This window comes from Salmo salar, chromosome ssa17 (genome assembly GCF_905237065.1).
Source record: "Salmo salar chromosome ssa17, Ssal_v3.1, whole genome shotgun sequence".
NCBI lineage: Eukaryota > Metazoa > Chordata > Actinopteri > Salmoniformes > Salmonidae > Salmo > Salmo salar.
This window is the reverse complement of record NC_059458.1, coordinates 32,456,962-32,475,458: the sequence shown is the minus strand read 5'-3', so window position 1 is coordinate 32,475,458 and position 18,497 is coordinate 32,456,962. Positions and strand designations below refer to the sequence as shown.

Sequence of the window (18,497 nt, the reverse complement as noted above, 5' to 3'; positions counted from 1 at the left end):
ACACATTGAAATGTAGATTTTTATTACATACATGAAAACGCACAGATTTTCATCCACAAGTCATGTTGGTGGAAACACCACTGGTGAGGTCATTTTCTTTCAGTATCTGTAGTTTAAAAATGACGGTTTTTTTTTATGGGGATTTTCTTTATTAAGCCAATTAAAGGTAACTCGAGCCACGATGTAGCAGGGGATGTTAAGTCATAACAAATACACTTTTTCAGCTGCCGATTATGATGATAATGTCCAAAACTACACTGAAGTCTAACAAAACATGATGATCGATGCTTGACTGCTGTTTGACAAATAACAATACTATGTCTTAATTATTATCTCATGTAGACTCACTAGCCTACCTGCACAGCCTGCCCGCACTTTATCTGCAAACTGTTGACTAGAGCGCTTATGCCAAGAACGGAGTAGTCACATTTGCTATTTTATGCAAGTTTTTGGAGAAACTATTGGTAGAGTTGAAAATGCGATGCAAACAGATTGAACTCTAGATTTTATTCGGGACCTTCAAATTTGAAGGAAAAACAACATTTTGTGTGCACTACGTCATCACATGCTGATTTTTATGCTAAACAAGTCAGTTTAGCGGAAACACCACTGGTGGGGAAGTGCGCATATTTTCTTTATGCTGATTTTTTTCAATATTATCATGAAAATCTTTCGCCAATCGGACGTACACCTAGCTAGTGTCGCGGTCTGCTCTCCCCACACACAGAAAGAAGGTGCGCCAATATCTTAGATACACCAGGATTTCTGGGAAATCACAAGTATTATGTCACGCCTTGTGACATCTGCATATAGCACCTGCAATGGCACTAGAATCACAAAGTTTCACTTTGACATCTTCTAGTCAGTGGGCTAAATCTTCATCAGTGGGTAGCACACTCGGTCAATTTGACTATAGATTATAGGAGGAGCCATGTGAAATATAATATATTAATATGGAAATTCCAGTTCCTACCGAGAACGAAACTGCTATCCTGAAGTTTAAAGGGAAGTAGCCTAGAACAGAAAGCATTTCCTCAGTTTCTGTTAATGGTCTGCGAAAATACACTATATCATCTTGTAATTTACCTCCACACTCACAGCTGAGTAAGTTATTCATTCCTTTACTGCATGTTGTTGTATTGTAGGTTATTCTTATTCTATCTATAGTCATGCAGCCTGCTATAACATAGTACTATTATGTTGATCTGGTAGTACCTGTTTATATTTCACTTTCATGAAAAGTTCAAAGTTTCTCTGCTGTCATTTTTTTCAATATATTTGTTATGACTTGTGGTTCAGGGGGCTTTTCCCCCACTGACTTTCTCTCTGTGTGTGTTTGTGTGTTTGTGTGTGTTTGTGTGTTTGTCTGTGTGTGAATTAAGAACATGATGAAGATGACCCCACTGTTTACGTTCCTCATCCTCTCTGCAACCAAAGGTCTGTTAGAATGAGCAGGTTACAACATGTTTTAGAAATAACACATGATGAGTATCCTGCCCTAGAAACTGCTGATAACCAACCAAAAAGACCATTCATACAACAAACCTTTCATCGCTAATTGTTGTCCTATTGAGCACCCTATAACAATTTTAAGGTCGGTGTAAAATGTTTATTTGTACCGCATAAAATGCTACCCTACATAGTGCACTACTCTTGACCATAGCCCAACGGGGAGCCCTGATCTAAAGTAGTGCACTATATAGGGAATAGGGTGCCATGGATACTGGTCAAATGTAGTGCACTATATAGGGAATAGGGTGCCATGGACCCTGGTCAAAAGTAGTGCCAAAGGTCTGTTAGGGAATAGGGTGCCCTCCATCCTCCACTGAGACGGTCTATCTTGGATGTTCTTCCCACAGAGCTGGTCAGAGGAGGCTGTATGTCATGTGACTCTCCTCCATCTCCATGTAAGTCGTGTGTCCAACCTCCTGTTCATGTCCGGGAGGGAGAGATGGCAGTGCTCCAGTGCCCACTGCGGACCACCATGGCAGGGCACAGGGAGGGCAACCTGACCCTGGCATGGAGCAACCACTCTGGGCCTGGGGAGCTTCAGGAGCCTGCGGTGTGGAGGTCTGAAGACACTCTCGTCATCCTGAGGGTCTCTCCCAACCAACAGGGGTCCTACTCCTGCTCTCTACTGTAAGTGTCTCTCCCAACCAATAGGGATCCTACTCCTGCTCTCTACTGTAAGTGTCTGTCCCAACCAACAGGGATCCTACTCCTGCTCTCTACTGTAAGTGTCTGTCCCAACCAACAGGGTCCTACTCCTGCTCTCTACTGTAAGTGTCTCTCCCAACCAATAGGGATCCTACTCCTGCTCTCTACTGTAAGTGTCTGTCCCAACCAACAGGGATCCTACTCCTGCTCTCTACTGTAAGTGTCTGTCCCAACCAACAGGGATCCTACTCCTGCTCTCTACTGTAAGTGTCTGTCCCAACCAACAGGTTTCCTACTCCTGCTCTCTACTGTAAGTGTCTGTCCCAACCAACAGGGTCCTACTCCTGCTCTCTACTGTAAGTGTCTGTCCCAACCAACAGGGATCCTACTCCTGCTCTCTACTGTAAGTGTCTGTCCCAACCAACAGGGTCCTACTCCTGCTCTCTACTGTAAGTGTCTGTCCCAAACAACAGGGATCCTACTCCTGCTCTCTACTGTAAGTGTCTGTCCCAACCAACAGGGTCCTACTCCTGCTCTCTACTGTAAGTGTCTGTCCCAACCAACAGGGATCCTACTCCTGCTCTCTACTGTAAGTATCTGTCCCAACCAACAGGGTCCTACTCCTGCTCTCTACTGTAAGTGTCTGTCCCAACCAATAGGGATCCTACTCCTGCTCTCTACTGTAAGTGTCTGTCCCAACCAACAGGGATCCTACTCCTGCTCTCTACTGTAAGTGTCTGTCCCAACCAACAGGTTTCCTACTCCTGCTCTCTACTGTAAGTGTCTGTCCCAACCAACAGGGATCCTACTCCTGCTCTCTACTGTAAGTGTCTGTCCCAACCAACAGGGATCCTACTCCTGCTCTCTACTGTAAGTGTCTGTCCCAACCAACAGGGATCCTACTCCTGCTCTCTACTGTAAGTGTCTGTCCCAACCAACAGGGATCCTACTCCTGCTCTCTACTGTAAGTGTCTGTCCCAACCAACAGGGATCCTACTCCTGCTCTCTACTGTAAGTGTCTGTCCCAACCAACAGGGATCCTACTCCTGCTCTCTACTGTAAGTGTCTGTCCCAACCAACAGGGATCCTACTCCTGCTCTCTACTGTAAGTGTCTGTCCCAACCAATAGGGATCCTACTCCTGCTCTCTACTGTAAGTGTCTGTCCCAACCAACAGGTTTCCTACTCCTGCTCTCTACTGTAAGTGTCTGTCCCAACCAACAGGGATCCTACTCCTGCTCTCTACTGTAAGTGTCTGTCCCAACCAACAGGTTTCCTACTCCTGCTCTCTACTGTAAGTGTCTGTCCCAACCAACAGGGATCCTACTCCTGCTCTCTACTGTAAGTGTCTGTCCCAACCAACAGGTTTCCTACTCCTGCTCTCTACTGTAAGTGTCTGTCCCAACCAACAGGGTCCTACTCCTGCTCTCTACTGTAAGTGTCTGTCCCAACCAACAGGGTCCTACTCCTGCTCTCTACTGTAAGTGTCTGTCCCAACCAACAGGGATCCTACTCCTGCTCTCTACTGTAAGTGTCTGTCCCAACCAACAGGGATCCTACTCCTGCTCTCTACTGTAAGTGTCTGTCCCAACCAACAGGGTCCTACTCCTGCTCTCTACTGTAAGTGTCTGTCCCAACCAACAGGTTTCCTACTCCTGCTCTCTACTGTAAGTGTCTGTCCCAACCAACAGGGATCCTACTCCTGCTCTCTACTGTAAGTGTCTGTCTCTTACAAATCTAGTTGGCCTTTTATTGTCCATTTTATCAATCATACTTTTGTTCTTCAACTGTCTTCTCCTTCCCTCTGATGTATTTTATGCGTCATTCTGTTGATGCATTGATTCATTGACTGATTGAATGGTTGATGGTTTGATTGATTGATTGGTTGATTAATGGTCATATCTCTGTCTGGACTGTTGCAGCGATGCCAGTGGCCAGCCCCTGAGAACAGCGTGGTTTAACATCACAGTGTTCTCTGGCCAGTGTTACACAGATATGGATGTGTATGTATCCACTTGCTATCTGAGACAGTCCTGTGAAAAGTTAACCTGCACGTCAGACAGCATCCCACAAAACTTCACAAAACATAATTATACGTGGTACAAGGTATGACTTCTTCTTTTCTTTGCCCCCCATCCCCCAGCAGTTGACAAAGTAAGTAGTAGTAAATATCCAGTGATGTTGAGTTTCCACTAGTTCTTCTTACTTGCCTTTGGCTAAAACTAAAGACATCTGCTTGAAGAGGTGTGTTTTCCCTCTAGCAGTTGGCAAGGTACTATTGAATACTCTGTTGATTGTGATTTTTTTTCCACTAGACCAAAAGCCACAGGGTATTTCCTGTTATTTCATGTTTTTCCCCTAGCCTGAGTGGGTGTCCTAGCTAGCATAGGGACCAGCATCAACGTTTTAGTTCACCAGTCATGGATGGTGCAGCAAAAACAACTCTCAGTTTTGTGATTAGCATCAATAGACACTGGCGTTGTATTACCTATTTATTACCAGTTGATTACCTGTTTATTAATCACATTTATTTGTAAAGTCCTTTTTACATCAGTGTGACTTTCAGTGTACTTTGTGACAAAGTGCTTATACAGAAACCCAGTCTAAAACCCCAGGAAGCAAGCAATGCACATGTAGAAGCATGGTGGCTAGGAAAAACTCCCTGTGTATTATATGTGTCTTACCTGTTATTGCCAGTTTATTACCTGTTATTACAAGTTATTGCCTGTTATTGCCTTTTATTGCCTGTGTATTATGTGTCTTACCTGTTATTGCCAGTTTATTACCTGTTATTGCCTGTTTATTGCTTATTATTGCCTGTTTATTACCTGCTATTGCCTGTGTATTATATGTGTCTTACCTGTGTCTTGATTAATGCATTGTAGAACTGTGACACAGAGTTACCCTCTGACTTTGGCAATGGATACCTGATGAGTGCTTCTGAAAATGACAGTGGTTACTATACCTGCACTTCATACTACACATACAACTCAAACCTCCATGATGGACAGGTGTTTACCTTGTCCAGATCCATGGAGCGGACCGTTAAAGAAGGTAAGAAGTTACTGGACAGTACTGGATATCAGGGTTGGGATTAATTACATTTCAATTCCAGTCAAGTCAGAAAGTAAATCCAATTCCAATTTGAAATGTTTATTAATTGAAAAGAATTGAAGAGAATTAGAATTTCAGTGTACTTCCTGAATCGACTGGAATTGACCCCAACCCTGCTGTATAGTTTTGGAGCTTCTGACCTTTTGCAAAGATACCTTGAAATGTATTTGTCAGTTAAGATGTATTTCATGTTTGGTGGATCTGAACCTAGGCTATAGCGGAAAGCTATAATGCAAGAACAAGGATCTGTAACTTTTGTCCATATTGATGCTTTATTCTGATTAAAACAATTTATAGAAAGAGTTTCCTTTTAACTACATTCATGTTTGTGTTTCAGCTACAGTGATATTTCTGTTTTAACTATAGTGATATTTGGTATTAGCTACAGTGATATTTCTGTTTCAGCTACAGTGATATTTATGTTTTAACTATAATGATATTTGGTATTAGCTACAGTGATATTTCTGTTTCAGCTACAGTGATATTTATGTTTTAACTATAGTGATATTTGGTATTAGCTACAGTGATATTTCTGTTTCAGCTACAGTGATATTTATGTTTTAACTATAGTGATATTTGGTATTAGCTACAGTGATATTTCTGCGTCAGCTACAGTGGTATTTCTGTGTCAGCTACAGTGATATTTATGTTTTAACTATAGTGATATTTGGTATTAGCTACAGTGATATTTATGTTTCTGCTACAGTGATATTTCTGTTTTAACCATAGTGATATTTGGTATTAGCTACAGTGATATTTCTGTTTCAGCTACAGTGATATTTCTGTTTCAGCTACAGTGATATTTCTGTTTTAACCATAGTGATATTTGGTATTAGCTACAGTGATATTTCTGTTTCAGCTACAGTGATATTTCTGTTTCAGCTACAGTGATATTTCTGTTTTGACTACAGTGATATTTCTGTTTTAACCATAGTGATATTTGGTATTAGCTACAGTGATATTTCTGTTTCAGCTACAGTGATATTTCTGTTTTAACCATAGTGATATTTGGTATTAGCTACAGTGATATTTCTGTTTCAGCTACAGTGATATTTATGTTTTAACTATAGTGATATTTGGTATTAGCTACAGTGATATTTCTGTTTCAGCTACAGTGATATTTATGTTTTAACTATAGTGATATTTGGTATTAGCTACAGTGATATTTCTGTGTCAGCTACAGTGATATTTCTGTTTTAACTATAGTGATATTTGGTATTAGCTACAGTGATATTTCTGTTTCAGCTACAGTGATATTTCTGTTTTAACCATAGTGATATTTGGTATTAGCTACAGTGATATTTCTGTTTCAGCTACAGTGATATTTCTGTTTCAGCTACAGTGATATTTCTGTTTTAACCATAGTGATATTTGGTATTAGCTACAGTGATATTTCTGTTTCAGCTACAGTGATATTTCTGTTTCACCTACAGTGATATTTCTGTTTTAACCATAGTGATATTTGGTATTAGCTACAGTGATATTTCTGTTTCTGCTACAGTGATATTTCTGTTTCAGCTACAGTGATATTTCTGTTTTAACCATAGTGATATTTGGTATTAGCTACAGTGATATTTCTGTTTCAGCTACAGTGATATTTCTGTTTTGACTACAGTGATATTTGTGTTTTAGTAACTACAGTGATATTTGTGTTTTAACTACAGTGATATTTGTGTTTTGACTACAGTGATATTATTGTATTGTACAGGAAGTTCCCAGGTTATGCCAAAGATCATCAAACCTCAGAATGGGGAGGTTATTAATGTAGAAATGGGTGAGTTCCTCTCTACTTATCTGTATGGGTGTCAATTAGTGTCTGAATTGTCACGTGGTCTCAACTTCTCAACTTACTGTTGCGAGGTAGAACAGCAGAATACACAAGGTGCAATTTCTAAATTGATTTTTCTATTGTTATGTCAGTCACTCAATTAGCCATGTCAGCTATCATATTTTATATTGGTAGGTTAGGCTAGTGGCCAGCTATCATATTTTATATTGGTAGGTTAGGCTAGTGGCCAGCTATCATATTTTATATTGGTAGGTTAGGCTAGTGGCCAGCTATCATATTTTATATTGGTAGGTTAGGCTAGTGGCCAGCTATCATATTTTATATTGGTAGGTTAGGCTAGTGGCCAGCTATCATATTTTATATTGGTAGGTTAGGCTAGTGGCCAGCTATCATATTTTATATTGGTAGGTTAGGCTAGTGTCCAGCTATCATATTTTATATTGGTAGGTTAGGCTAGTGGCCAGTTATCATATTTTATATTGGTAGGTTAGGCTAGTGGCCAGCTATCATATTTTATATTGGTAGGTTAGGCTAGTGGCCAGCTATCATATTTTATATTGGTAGGTTAGGCTAGTGGCCAGCTATCTTATCTAAACGTAGTAATCATGCTATGGAAAAATGTGTAGTATTGTAGGACATTAGCTTGCAAAATTTGTAAAATTGCACAAAATTAACTCTAAAACAAAAAAGTGCATGAAATGAGTAATAAAATTGCTAAATCTTCTGCTAAATGTGTAGAATTGTAGCAAACTAGCTTTAAAACAGCAACATCTTCTGCGGCCCCTCATGATGAGTTCAGATGACTTGTGGCCTCCACCCCCATCCCTGCCCTAAGTATTTTATTTTATTTATTTAACTAGGCAAGTCAGTTAAGAACAATTTCTTATTTACAATGGCGGCCTAACAAAAGGCAAAAGGACTTCTGCAGGGAAGGGGGCTGGGATTAAAAATAAAAATAAAATATAAATTTAGGACAAAACACGCATCATGACAACACAACACTACATAAAGAGAGACCTAAAGACAACAACATAGCAAGGCAGCAACACATGACAACACAGCATGGTAGCAACACAACATGACAACAACATGGTAGCAACACAACATCGTAGCAGCACAAAACATGGTACAAACATTATTGGGCACAGACAACAGCACAAAGGTAGACACAACAATACATCACGCTAAACAGCCACAACTGTCAGTAAGAGTGTCCATGATTGAGTCTTTGAATGAAGAGATTGAGATTAAACAGTCCAGTTTGAGTGTTTGTTGCAGCTCGTTACAGTCGCTAGCTGCAGTGAACTGAGAAGACAAGCGACCCAGGGATGTGTGTGCTTTGGGGACCTTTAACAGAATGTGACTGGCAGAACGGGTGTTGTATATGGAGGATGAGGGCTGCAGTAGATATCTCAGATAGGGGGAAGTGAGGCCTAAGAGGGTTTTAAAAATAAGCATCAACCAGTGGGTCTTGCGACTGGTATACAGAGATGACCAGTTTACAGAGTATAGAGTGCAGTGATGTGTCCTATAAGAAGCATTGGTGGCAAATCTGATGGCCGAATGGTACAGAACATCTAGCCGCTCGAGAGCACCCTTACCTGCCGATCTATAAATTATGTCTCCGTAATCTAGTATGGGTAGGGTAGTCATCTGAATCAGGGTTAGTTTGGCAGCTGGGGTGAAAGAGGAGCGATTACGATAGAGGTAACCATGTCTAGATTTAACTTTAGCCTGCAGCTTTGATATATGCTGAGAGAAGGACAGTGCACCGTCTAGCCATACTCCCAAGTACTTGTATGAGGTAACTACCTCCAGCTCTAAACCCTCGGAGGTAGTAATCACACCTGTGGGGAGAGGGGCCTTCTTCTTACCAAACCACATGACCTTTGTTTTGGAGGTGTTCAGAACAAGGTTAAGGGTAGAGAAAGATTGTTGGACACTAAGAAAGCTTTGTTGTAGAGCATTTAACACAACATCCGGGGAGGGGCCAACTGAGTATAAGACTGTATCATCTGCATATAAATGGATGAGAGAGCTTCCTACTGCCTGAGCTATGATGTTGATGTAAATTGAGAAGAGCGTGGGGCCTAGGATTGAGCCTTGGGGTACTCCTTTGGTGACAGGGAGTGGCTGAGATTGTCTGACTTTATACACTGCACTCTTTGAGAGAGGTAGTTAGCGAAGTGTTAGTGAATGTTGTGTGTTTTCTCCAGGATCCACTGTGGTGGTGGTCTGCATGGCTGTCCTGTCCTCTGAATCTGACCTCTTATATTGGATGGAAAACAGATCTTTTGTGGAGGAGAACCAGGAGACCCTACCAGTGTTTTCTAACACTTCAGAGTGAGCATGTACACTCACTACAGAACAGACCTGGGTTCAAATACTATTTAAAATCACTTAACACAACACACTTGACTGTTTTCTCCAGAGAGAATGGCCATCACCAGGCATCGCTGGTGATCAGGCAGGTGTCAGAGGAGCAGCTGAGGAACAGATACACCTGTCAAGTGGAGTCTCCATCTAGGAACTCCAACGTCTCCATCATCTTCCAACAGAAGAGTAAGTCAAGCAGCCTCTTAAATTTTTATTTTACCTTTATTTAACTAGGCAAGTCAGTTAAGAACAAATTCATATTTTCAATGACGGCCTAGGAACAGTGGGTTAACTGTCTTGTTCAGGGGCAGAATGACAGATTTGTACCTTGTCAGCTCAAGGATTTGATCTTGTCACGTCCTGGCCAGTATAAGGGTTAATTGGTATTGTAGTTTGGTCAGGACGTGGCAGAGGGTATTTGTTTTATGTGGTTCAGGGTGGTGTTTTTGTAGTAAGGGCACTTGATTTAGTATTCCGGGGTTTTTGGGCACTGTTTGAGATTCACGTATTTCTATGTTGATGTAGTTAGTTGTATGTCTATGTTTGGTTAATTGGGGTGGACTTCCAATTGAAGGCAGCTGTGTGGCGTTGCCTTTGATTGGAAGTCCTATATTAGTTGGGTGTGTTTGTCTGTTTGATTGTGGGAGATTGTTCCGTGTTTAGTATGTGTAAACCTAACAGGACTGTCAGTGTATCGTGCGTTCGTTTTTTGTTATTTTGTATGTTCGTTTTGGAATTTATTAAAAGTTCAAAATGAACCATCTCAACTCTGCTGCATATTGGTCCTCATTTTCCGATGATGATTTCGCCATATCGTCCTCCGACGAAGAAATCCCTGACAGATCTTGCGACCTTTCGGTTACTAGTCCAACACTCTAACCACTAGGCTACGCTGCCGCCCCAAGGGACATCTTAGCTTTCCAATCATTAAAAATATTACAGAGTCTGCCTTTATCAAACTCTACTGGTCATTTCACAGAACCCTCTCTTCTGCTCTTAGGTTATCATGACATTTAATCAAGAAGAGATTATCATCACTTCTGTGTGAAATTAGGATGATTTTCTGTGGGTTTTTTTCTCTCCAGTTTCTCTTTCCGCTGTACAGTAACAGCTGTTTGATATTATCAGGTTTATTTGTGTGTGTGTGTGTGTGTGTGTGTGTGTGTGTGTGTGTGTGTGTGTGTGTGTGTGTGTGTGTGTGTGTGTGTGTGTGTGTGTGTGTGTGTGTGTGTGTGTGTGTGTGTGTGTGTGTGTGTGTATTTCATGTCACCCTTTAGGTCCACCCCAGTTCCACTTCCTGGTGCTGGGTATACTGGGGGTCTTTGCCGTGACGGTGGTGGTGGTGACTGTTGTCTATGTCAAGCTGAAGGTGGACATCATTCTATTTCTCAGAGATGATCTGGGTTGGCATCATCACAACGTCTCTGGTGAGAATAACACCTAACATGCCAATGTCCCATGCAAACAATCTCGTTGTAGATCGTGTTTCACCACATGATTTGGATGAATTGTGTTAGTTTCAGATGGGATGTGTAACAACGCCTATGTACTGTGTTATAATGCCTATGTCCTGTGTTATAATGCCTATCTGCTGTGTTATAATGCCTATGTGCTGTGTTACATTGTCTATGTCCTGTGTTCTAACTTGTCTGAATGGTGTGTTTCAGATGGGAAGCGTTACGATGCCTATGTGCTGTGTTATAATGCATGTGTGCTGTGTTATAATGCCTATGTGCTGTGTTATAATGCATATGTGCTGTGTTATAATGCCTATGTGCTGTGTTATAATGCCTATGTGCTGTGTTATAATGCCTATGTGCTGTGTTACATTGTCTATGTCCTGTGTTCTAACTTGTCTGAATGGTGTGTTTCAGATGGGAAGCGTTACGATGCCTATGTGCTGTGTTACAAGAGTGACACAGAATCAGGTGTCAGTGAGGAGGACAGGCGTCAGGTGGAGGAGGTGCTGGAAGAGGAGTATGGTTACAGCCTGTGTCTCTACGACCGTGACGTGCTCCCTGGGGAGGGTGAGTCAGTCCACTGTCCTCACATTTGTCCTCATACTGGTGTGTGTGTGTGTGTGTGTGTTTGTTTGTATGCACTGTTCTTGAACCTGTACCTGTTCCTGTTTCTGTTCCTTTATCTGTACCTGTTCCTGTACCATTTCCTGTTCCTGGAACTGTATCCGTTCCTGTACCTGTTCCTCTACCTTATCCTGTTCCTCTACCTCTACCTGTTCCTCTACCTCTACCTGTTCCTCTACCTCTACCTGTTCCTCTACCTCTACCTGTTCCTCTACCTGTTCCTCTACCTCTACCTGTTCCTCTTCCTCTACCTGTTCCTCTTCTTCTACCTGTTCCTCTACCTGTACCTGTACCTGTTCCTCTACCTGTTCCTCTACCTCTACCTGTTCCTCTACTTGTTCCTCTACCTCTACCTGTTCCTGTACCTGTTCCTCTACCTTATCCTGTTCCTCTACCTGTACCTGTTCCTCTACCTTATCCTGTTCCTCTACCTCTACCTGTTCCTCTACCTCTACCTGTTCCACTACCTGTTCCTCTACCTGTTTCTCTACCTCTACCTGTTTCTGTACCTGTTCCTCTACCTGTTCCTCTACCTGTTCCACTACCTGTTCCTCTACCTGTTTCTCTACCTCTACCTGTTCCTCTACCTGTACCTGTTCCTGTACCTGTTCCTCTACCTGTACCTGTTCCTCTACCTGTTTCTCTACCTCTACTTGTTCCTCTACCTCTACCTGTTCCTCTACCTGTTCCTCTACCTGTACCTGTTCCTCTACCTGTTTCTCTACCTCTACTTGTTCCTCTACCTCTACCTGGTCCTCTACCTGTTCCTCTACCTGTTCCTCTACCTGTTCCTCTACCTCTACCTGTTCCTCTACCTCTACCTGTTCCACTACCTCTACTTGTTCCACTACCTCTACCTGTTCCTCTACCTGTATCCGTTCCTGTTCTTGTTCCTGTATCCATCCCTGTTCTTGTTCCTGTTCCTGTTCTTGTTCTTGTTCCTGTACCTGTATCCGTTCTTGTTCCTGTGCCTGTTCCTGTATCTGTTCCTGTTCTTGTTCCTGTACCTGTTCCTGTACCTGTTCCTGTTCTTGTTCTTGTACCTGTTCCTGTATCCGTTCCTGTTCTTGTTCCTGTACCTGTTCTTGTTCCTGTACCTGTTCCTCTACCTGAACCAGTTCCCATATCCATTCCCGTACCTGTTCCCGTTCCTGTATCTGTTCCTGTACCCGTACCCATTCCCGTACCATTTTTGTTCCTATTCCTGTATCCATATCTGTTCCTGTACATGTTCCTGTTCCTTTACATGTTCTTATTCCTGTTCAGGTTACTGTTCCTGTACAGGTTCCTGTTCCTGTTCCTGTACCCGTTCCTGTTCCTGTACTCATTCCTGTACCTGTTCCTCTACCTCTACCTGTATCCGTTCCTGTTCCTCTACCTGTCCCTCTACCTCTACCTGTTCCTCTACCTGTTCTTGTTCCTGTTCCTCTACCTCTACCTGTTCCTCTACCTGTACCTGTATCCGTTCCTGTTCCTCTACTTGTTCCACTACCTGGTCCTCTACCTGTACCTGTATCCGTTCCTGTACCTGTTCCTGTACATGTTCCTGTTCATGTTCTTATTCCTGTTCAGGTTACTGTTCCTTTACATGTTCCTGTTCATGTTCTTATTCCTGTTCAGGTTACTGTTCCTGTACAGGTTCCTGTTCCTGTACCCGTTCCTGTACCTGTTCCCATATCCATTACCGTACCTGTTCCCGTTCCTGTACCCGTAACCATTCCCGTTCCCATTCCCATTTTTGTTCCCGTTCCTGTACCTGTTCCCGTACCTGTTCCCATTCCTGTATCTGTACCTGTTCCTGTATCTGTTTCTGTACCTATTCCTGTATCTGTTCCTGTACCCGTTCCTGTTCCTGTATCTGTATCAGTACAGTATGTGCTCTGTGTTTCCAGCGGTGGCTGAGGCGGTGCTGGGGTGTATAGAGCAGAGCCGGAGACTGATCCTGGTGCCCAGCAGCCTGGGGCTGAACCCAGGGCAGGACAGCCAGTATAGTCTGCTCACTGGGCTCCATGCTGCACTGGTGGAACGGCAGACATGGCTGGTCCTCATCCAGACAGAGTCAGCCCCAGACAGCCAGGTAGTTATGCCTATGGACGAGTTCTGCCTATGGACGACAGTTAGCTTTGTGGGTGTGTCCCAAATGGCACCATATTCCCTATATAGTGTTATGGGCCCTGGTCTAAAGTAGTGCACTATAAAGGGAATAGGGTGCCATTTGGGACAATACCGTTGGTGAATGTGCGCTGTCCTTGTCAAATCAATTTCCCAAATTAACAGGTAGACCTGTAGCTGATGCCATGCTGTCTTTCAAATTAAATAAACAGATAGACCTGGAGCTGATGCCATGCTGTCTTTCAAACTAAATAAACAGATAGACCTGGAGCTGATGCCATGCTGTCTTTCAAATTAAATAAACAGATAGACCTGGAGCTGATGCCATGCTGTCTTTCAAACTAAATAAACAGATAGACCTGGAGCTGATGCCATGCTGTCTTTCAAACTAAATAAACAGATAGACCTGGAGCTGATGCCATGCTCTCTTTCAAACTAAATAAACAGATAGACCTGGAGCTGATGCCATGCTGTCTTTCAAACTAAATAAACAGATAGACCTGGAGCTGATGCCATGCTGTCTTTCAAACTAAATAAACAGATAGACCTGGAGCTGATGCCATGCTCTCTTTCAAACTAAATAAACAGATAGACCTGGAGCTGATGCCATGCTGTCTTTCAAACTAAATAAACAGATAGACCTGGAGCTGATGCCATGCTGTCTTTCAAACTAAATAAACAGATAGACCTGGAGCTGATGCCATGCTGTCTTTCAAACTAAATAAACAGATAGACCTGGAGCTGATGCCATGCTGTCTTTCAAACTAAATAAACAGATAGACATGGAGCTGATGCCATGCTGTCTTTCAAACTAAATAAACAGATAGACCTGGAGCTGATGCCATGCTCTCTTTCAAACTAAATAAACAGATAGACCTGGAGCTGATGCCATGCTGTCTTTCAAACTAAATAAACAGATAGACCTGGAGCTGATGCCATGCTGTCTTTCAAACTAAATAAACAGATAGACCTGGAGCTGATGCCATGCTGTCTTTCAAACTAAATAAACAGATAGACCTGGAGCTGATGCCATGCTGTCTTTCAAACTAAATAAACAGATAGACCTGTAGCTGATGCCATGCTGTCTTTCAAACTAAATAAACAGATAGACCTGGAGCTGATGCCATGCTGTCTTTCAAACTAAATAAACAGATAGACCTGGAGCTGATGCCATGCTGTCTTTCAAACTAAATAAACAGATAGACCTGGAGCTGATGCCATGCTCTCTTTCAAACTAAATAAACAGATAGACCTGGAGCTGATGCCATGCTGTCTTTCAAACTAAATAAACAGATAGACCTGGAGCTGATGCCATGCTCTCTTTCAAACTAAATAAACAGATAGACCTGGAGCTGATGCCATGCTCTCTTTCAAACTAAATAAACAGATAGACCTGGAGCTGATGTCATGCTGTCTTTCTGCTTTAACTCCATTTCCTTTTAAACTGCTTCAACTCTATTTCCTTTTCAAACTGCTTCAACTCCATTTCCTTTTAAACTGCTTCAACTCATTTTCCTTTTCAAACTGCTTCAACTCCTTTTCAAACTGCTTCAACTCCATTTCCTTTTAAACGGCTTCAACTCCTTTTCCTTTTCAAACTGCTTCAACTCCTTTTCCTTTTCAAACGGCTTCAACTCCTTTTCAAACTGCTTCAACTCCATTTCCTTGTCAAACTGCTTCAACTCCATTTCCTTTTCAAACAGATTCAACTCCATTTCCTTTTCAAACGGCTTCAACTCCATTTCCTTTTCAAACGGCTTCAACTCCATTTCCTTTTCAAATGGCTTCAACTCCATTTCCTTTTCAAATGGCTTCAACTCCATTTCCTTTTCAAACGGCTTCAACTCCATTTCCTTTTCAAACGGCTTCAACTCCATTTCCTTTTCAAACGGCTTCAACTCCATTTCCTTTAAAACTGGACTTACCCCAACTCCATTTCCTTTAAAACGGCTTCAATTCCATTTCTTTTAAAACGACTTCAATTCCATTTCTTTTCAAACGGCTTCAATTCCATTTCTTTTCATTTCTTTTCAAACGGCTTCAATTCCATTTCTTTTCATACGGCTTCAACTCCATTTCCTTTTCAAACGGCTTCAACTCCATTTCCTTTTCAAACGGCTTCAACTCCATTTCCTTTTCAAACTGCTTCAACTCCATTTCCTTTAAAACTGCTTCAACTTCTTTTCAAACTGCTTCAACTCCATTTCCTTTACAAAGCTGACTAGAAACACTTTGTATTTTTCCACTTTTGCAATTGGTTGTGCATGTTTGTTTTCAGTGCTTTTTCGAGATTCTATTTTGTAATGAAAAGCTCTATATCAGCTAAATTAGTAATTGTAGCAACCTTAACACAACACCTAGTCAAATCAAATTTATTTATATAGCCCTTCTTACATCAGCTGATATCTCAAAGTGCTGTACAGAAACCCAGCCTAAAACCCCAAACAGCAAGCAATGCAGGTGTAGAAGCACGGTGGCTAGGAAAAACTCCCTCGAAAGGCCAAAACCTAGGAAGAAACCTAGAGAGGAACCAGGCTATGAGGGGTGGCCAGTCCTCTTCTGGCTGTGCCGGGTGGAGATTATAACAGCACATGGCCTAGATGTTCAAATGTTCATAAATGACCAGCATGGTCAAATAATAATAATCATAGTAGTTGTCGAGGGTGCAACAAGTCAGTAACACAAGAGTAAGTGTCAGTTGGCTTTTTCATAGCCGATCTTTGAGAGTATCTCTACCGCTCCTGCTGTCTCTAGAGAGTTGAAAACAGCAGGTCTGGGACAGGTAGAACGTCCGGTGAACAGGTCAGGGTTCCAGCAGGTCTGGGACAGCAGGTCTGGGACAGGTAGCACGTCCGGTGAACAGGTCAGGGTTCCATAGCTGCAGGCAGAACAGTTGTAACTAGTGATCTTGTCAAGGGGTTCGGATCTCTTGGTGTAACAACTAAGGCGTTGGGTTGGTAGTTGGTGGACCTCCGTTCAAGTCCCGGTCGGGGCTACCCCCCAAAATTCACTACATTATTCTGTAAATGTTTTAGGTGGATCTGGAGCTGGACTCCCTCCCTGAGGCCCTGCGGTTGCTGGCCCAGTCAGGACACACCGTCACCTGGAGAGGCTCCCACTCCAAACCCCTCTCCTCACCCTTCTGGAAGGAGCTGCGCTACCGTATGCCTGCCAGGACCAGACGGCGCCCCCCGAAGGATGAGAGGACCATTCTGTGATTATATAGGCTCCAGGGCAGGGTTTGGGTTCAGTCAATTCACAAAGTAAACTCAAATGAAATAATGGCATCTATTTTCAATTATTAAAAAAAATAAATAAACTTGACCCCAACCCTGCTCCGGGTGAAATAAATGCATCTAACGTGATTAATGTGCCATTTTTTACCTATAAGAGTGAAATAGTTTCAGCAACAGAATGGTGTGGGCTTACCTCAGCAACAGAATGGTGTGGGCTTTCCCAGCAACAGAATGGTGTGGGCTTACCCCAGAAACAGAATGGTGTGGGCTTACCTCAGCAACAGAATGGTGTGGGCTTACCCCAGCAACAGAATGGTGTGGGCTTACCCCAGCAACAGAATGGTGTGGACTTACCCCAGCAACAGAATGGTGTGGGCTTACCCCAGCAACAGAATGGTGTGGGCTTACCCCAGCAACAGAATGGTGTGGGCTTACCTCAGCGACAGAATGGTGTGGGCTTACCCCAGCGACAGAATGGTGTGGGCTTACCTCAGCAACAGAATGGTGTGGGCGTATACCGGTCATTAAAAATATTAATGCGACTAGACCGCTGATTGGCGAGCTCGGCCAATGAGCCAACATTACGTCATGTTCTATGAGGAAATAGCAAGAAGTGTATTTCAGATATAAGTTTGGGGTGGGGTTTTTGTGTGTTTTTGTTTTCTCAAATGTATGCATTGGCCACCAATACGAGTATAGGACATTATTTGGGTAGGAGTTAATGGAATATGAACTTGTAAAAGTGAGATTTTCACTGGACAGTTACTTTAAGACCCATTGACTTCCATCCAAAACTACCACGGCATACTCTGCTTGTCCAGTGGACAGAAGAATTGTCTTTCTCGCTCTACCTGTTTCTCTCTGTTACCAGTCGGGGGCCAGACCCCCCCCCCCCCCAAAAAAGCTTTAAGAGATTCAAGGAAAGACCACGCACAGCAGCAGGTCACACCTCAATGTACTTACGTGCACTCCCAACAAACATGAAACAGAAGTGACATTGAGAGGAAATGCATTAATTCCTTGGCCCTGATATTTCATAGGGCTGTATGTAGGAGGCTGCTATGATAAGAATCACAATAGAATCACCAAGTACATTGACATGAACCAGGAATTTGACCTGGTGAAATTATGCTGACAACAACAGTAAACAGAATGTCCAGACAGGATATATAGATGAAGAATTAGCTCATAATCCACATAGAATGAGTAGATGGGATTATGACATGTATTGATGAAGTCATTGACGACTGATTACATTTGTCTTGTTTTGTGTTAACTTATTTGGTGTTTTAGTTCTGTTTTATCTAGACAGTATTAATTATTAAGCCTTTATTTTGGCATTTAAGCCTGGACATACAATGTACATAGGGTCTATGGGACCTGGTCAAAAGTAGTGGACTATATGGGACATAGCCTCACTGATTCTGTCAAAAGATGTCAAACTAAGTCTTGAGAGGCTGTGCCAAAGCCTGTATCATTCATTACAGAACATATCTGTCCACCCTACTCTGTTTGCATGTATTGGTCTATAGACTCACCACTGTTCAGTGTTACTAATGTATTGACACTGTACTTCAATAAATGTTTTCTACTTGCAACAAAGCTGTCTTCTCTTACATCACAGATCAGC

The 18,497-nt window shown here is 42.4% G+C and overlaps 1 protein-coding gene across 1 annotated transcript; it reads left to right on the top strand.

Annotated features, from left to right (window-relative positions):
• Nucleotides 1-610: 610 nt before the first annotated feature.
• Nucleotides 611-18,469, top strand: LOC106595009 (interleukin-18 receptor 1). The gene is made up of 12 exons (XM_045699485.1): nucleotides 611-1,104; nucleotides 1,383-1,437; nucleotides 1,860-2,139; nucleotides 4,079-4,262; nucleotides 5,042-5,210; nucleotides 6,979-7,044; nucleotides 9,276-9,402; nucleotides 9,491-9,621; nucleotides 10,713-10,862; nucleotides 11,310-11,462; nucleotides 13,412-13,596; nucleotides 16,667-18,469. The coding sequence occupies exons 2-12, from the start codon at nucleotides 1,386-1,388 to the stop codon at nucleotides 16,847-16,849; spliced, it is 1,680 nt and encodes a 559-aa protein (XP_045555441.1). The 5' UTR covers nucleotides 611-1,104; nucleotides 1,383-1,385; the 3' UTR covers nucleotides 16,850-18,469.
• The last annotated feature ends 28 nt before the right edge of the window (nucleotides 18,470-18,497 follow it).

Coding starts and splice junctions, on each gene's coding strand:
- LOC106595009 (XM_045699485.1), top strand. CDS start 1,386: ATGATGAAGATGACCCCACTGTTTACGTTCCTCATCCTCTCTGCAACC. Junction 5,211..6,978: donor GGAGCGGACCGTTAAAGAAG/GTAAGAAGTTAC, acceptor TGTATTGTACAG/GAAGTTCCCAGGTTATGCCA. Junction 9,403..9,490: donor GTGTTTTCTAACACTTCAGA/GTGAGCATGTAC, acceptor TGTTTTCTCCAG/AGAGAATGGCCATCACCAGG.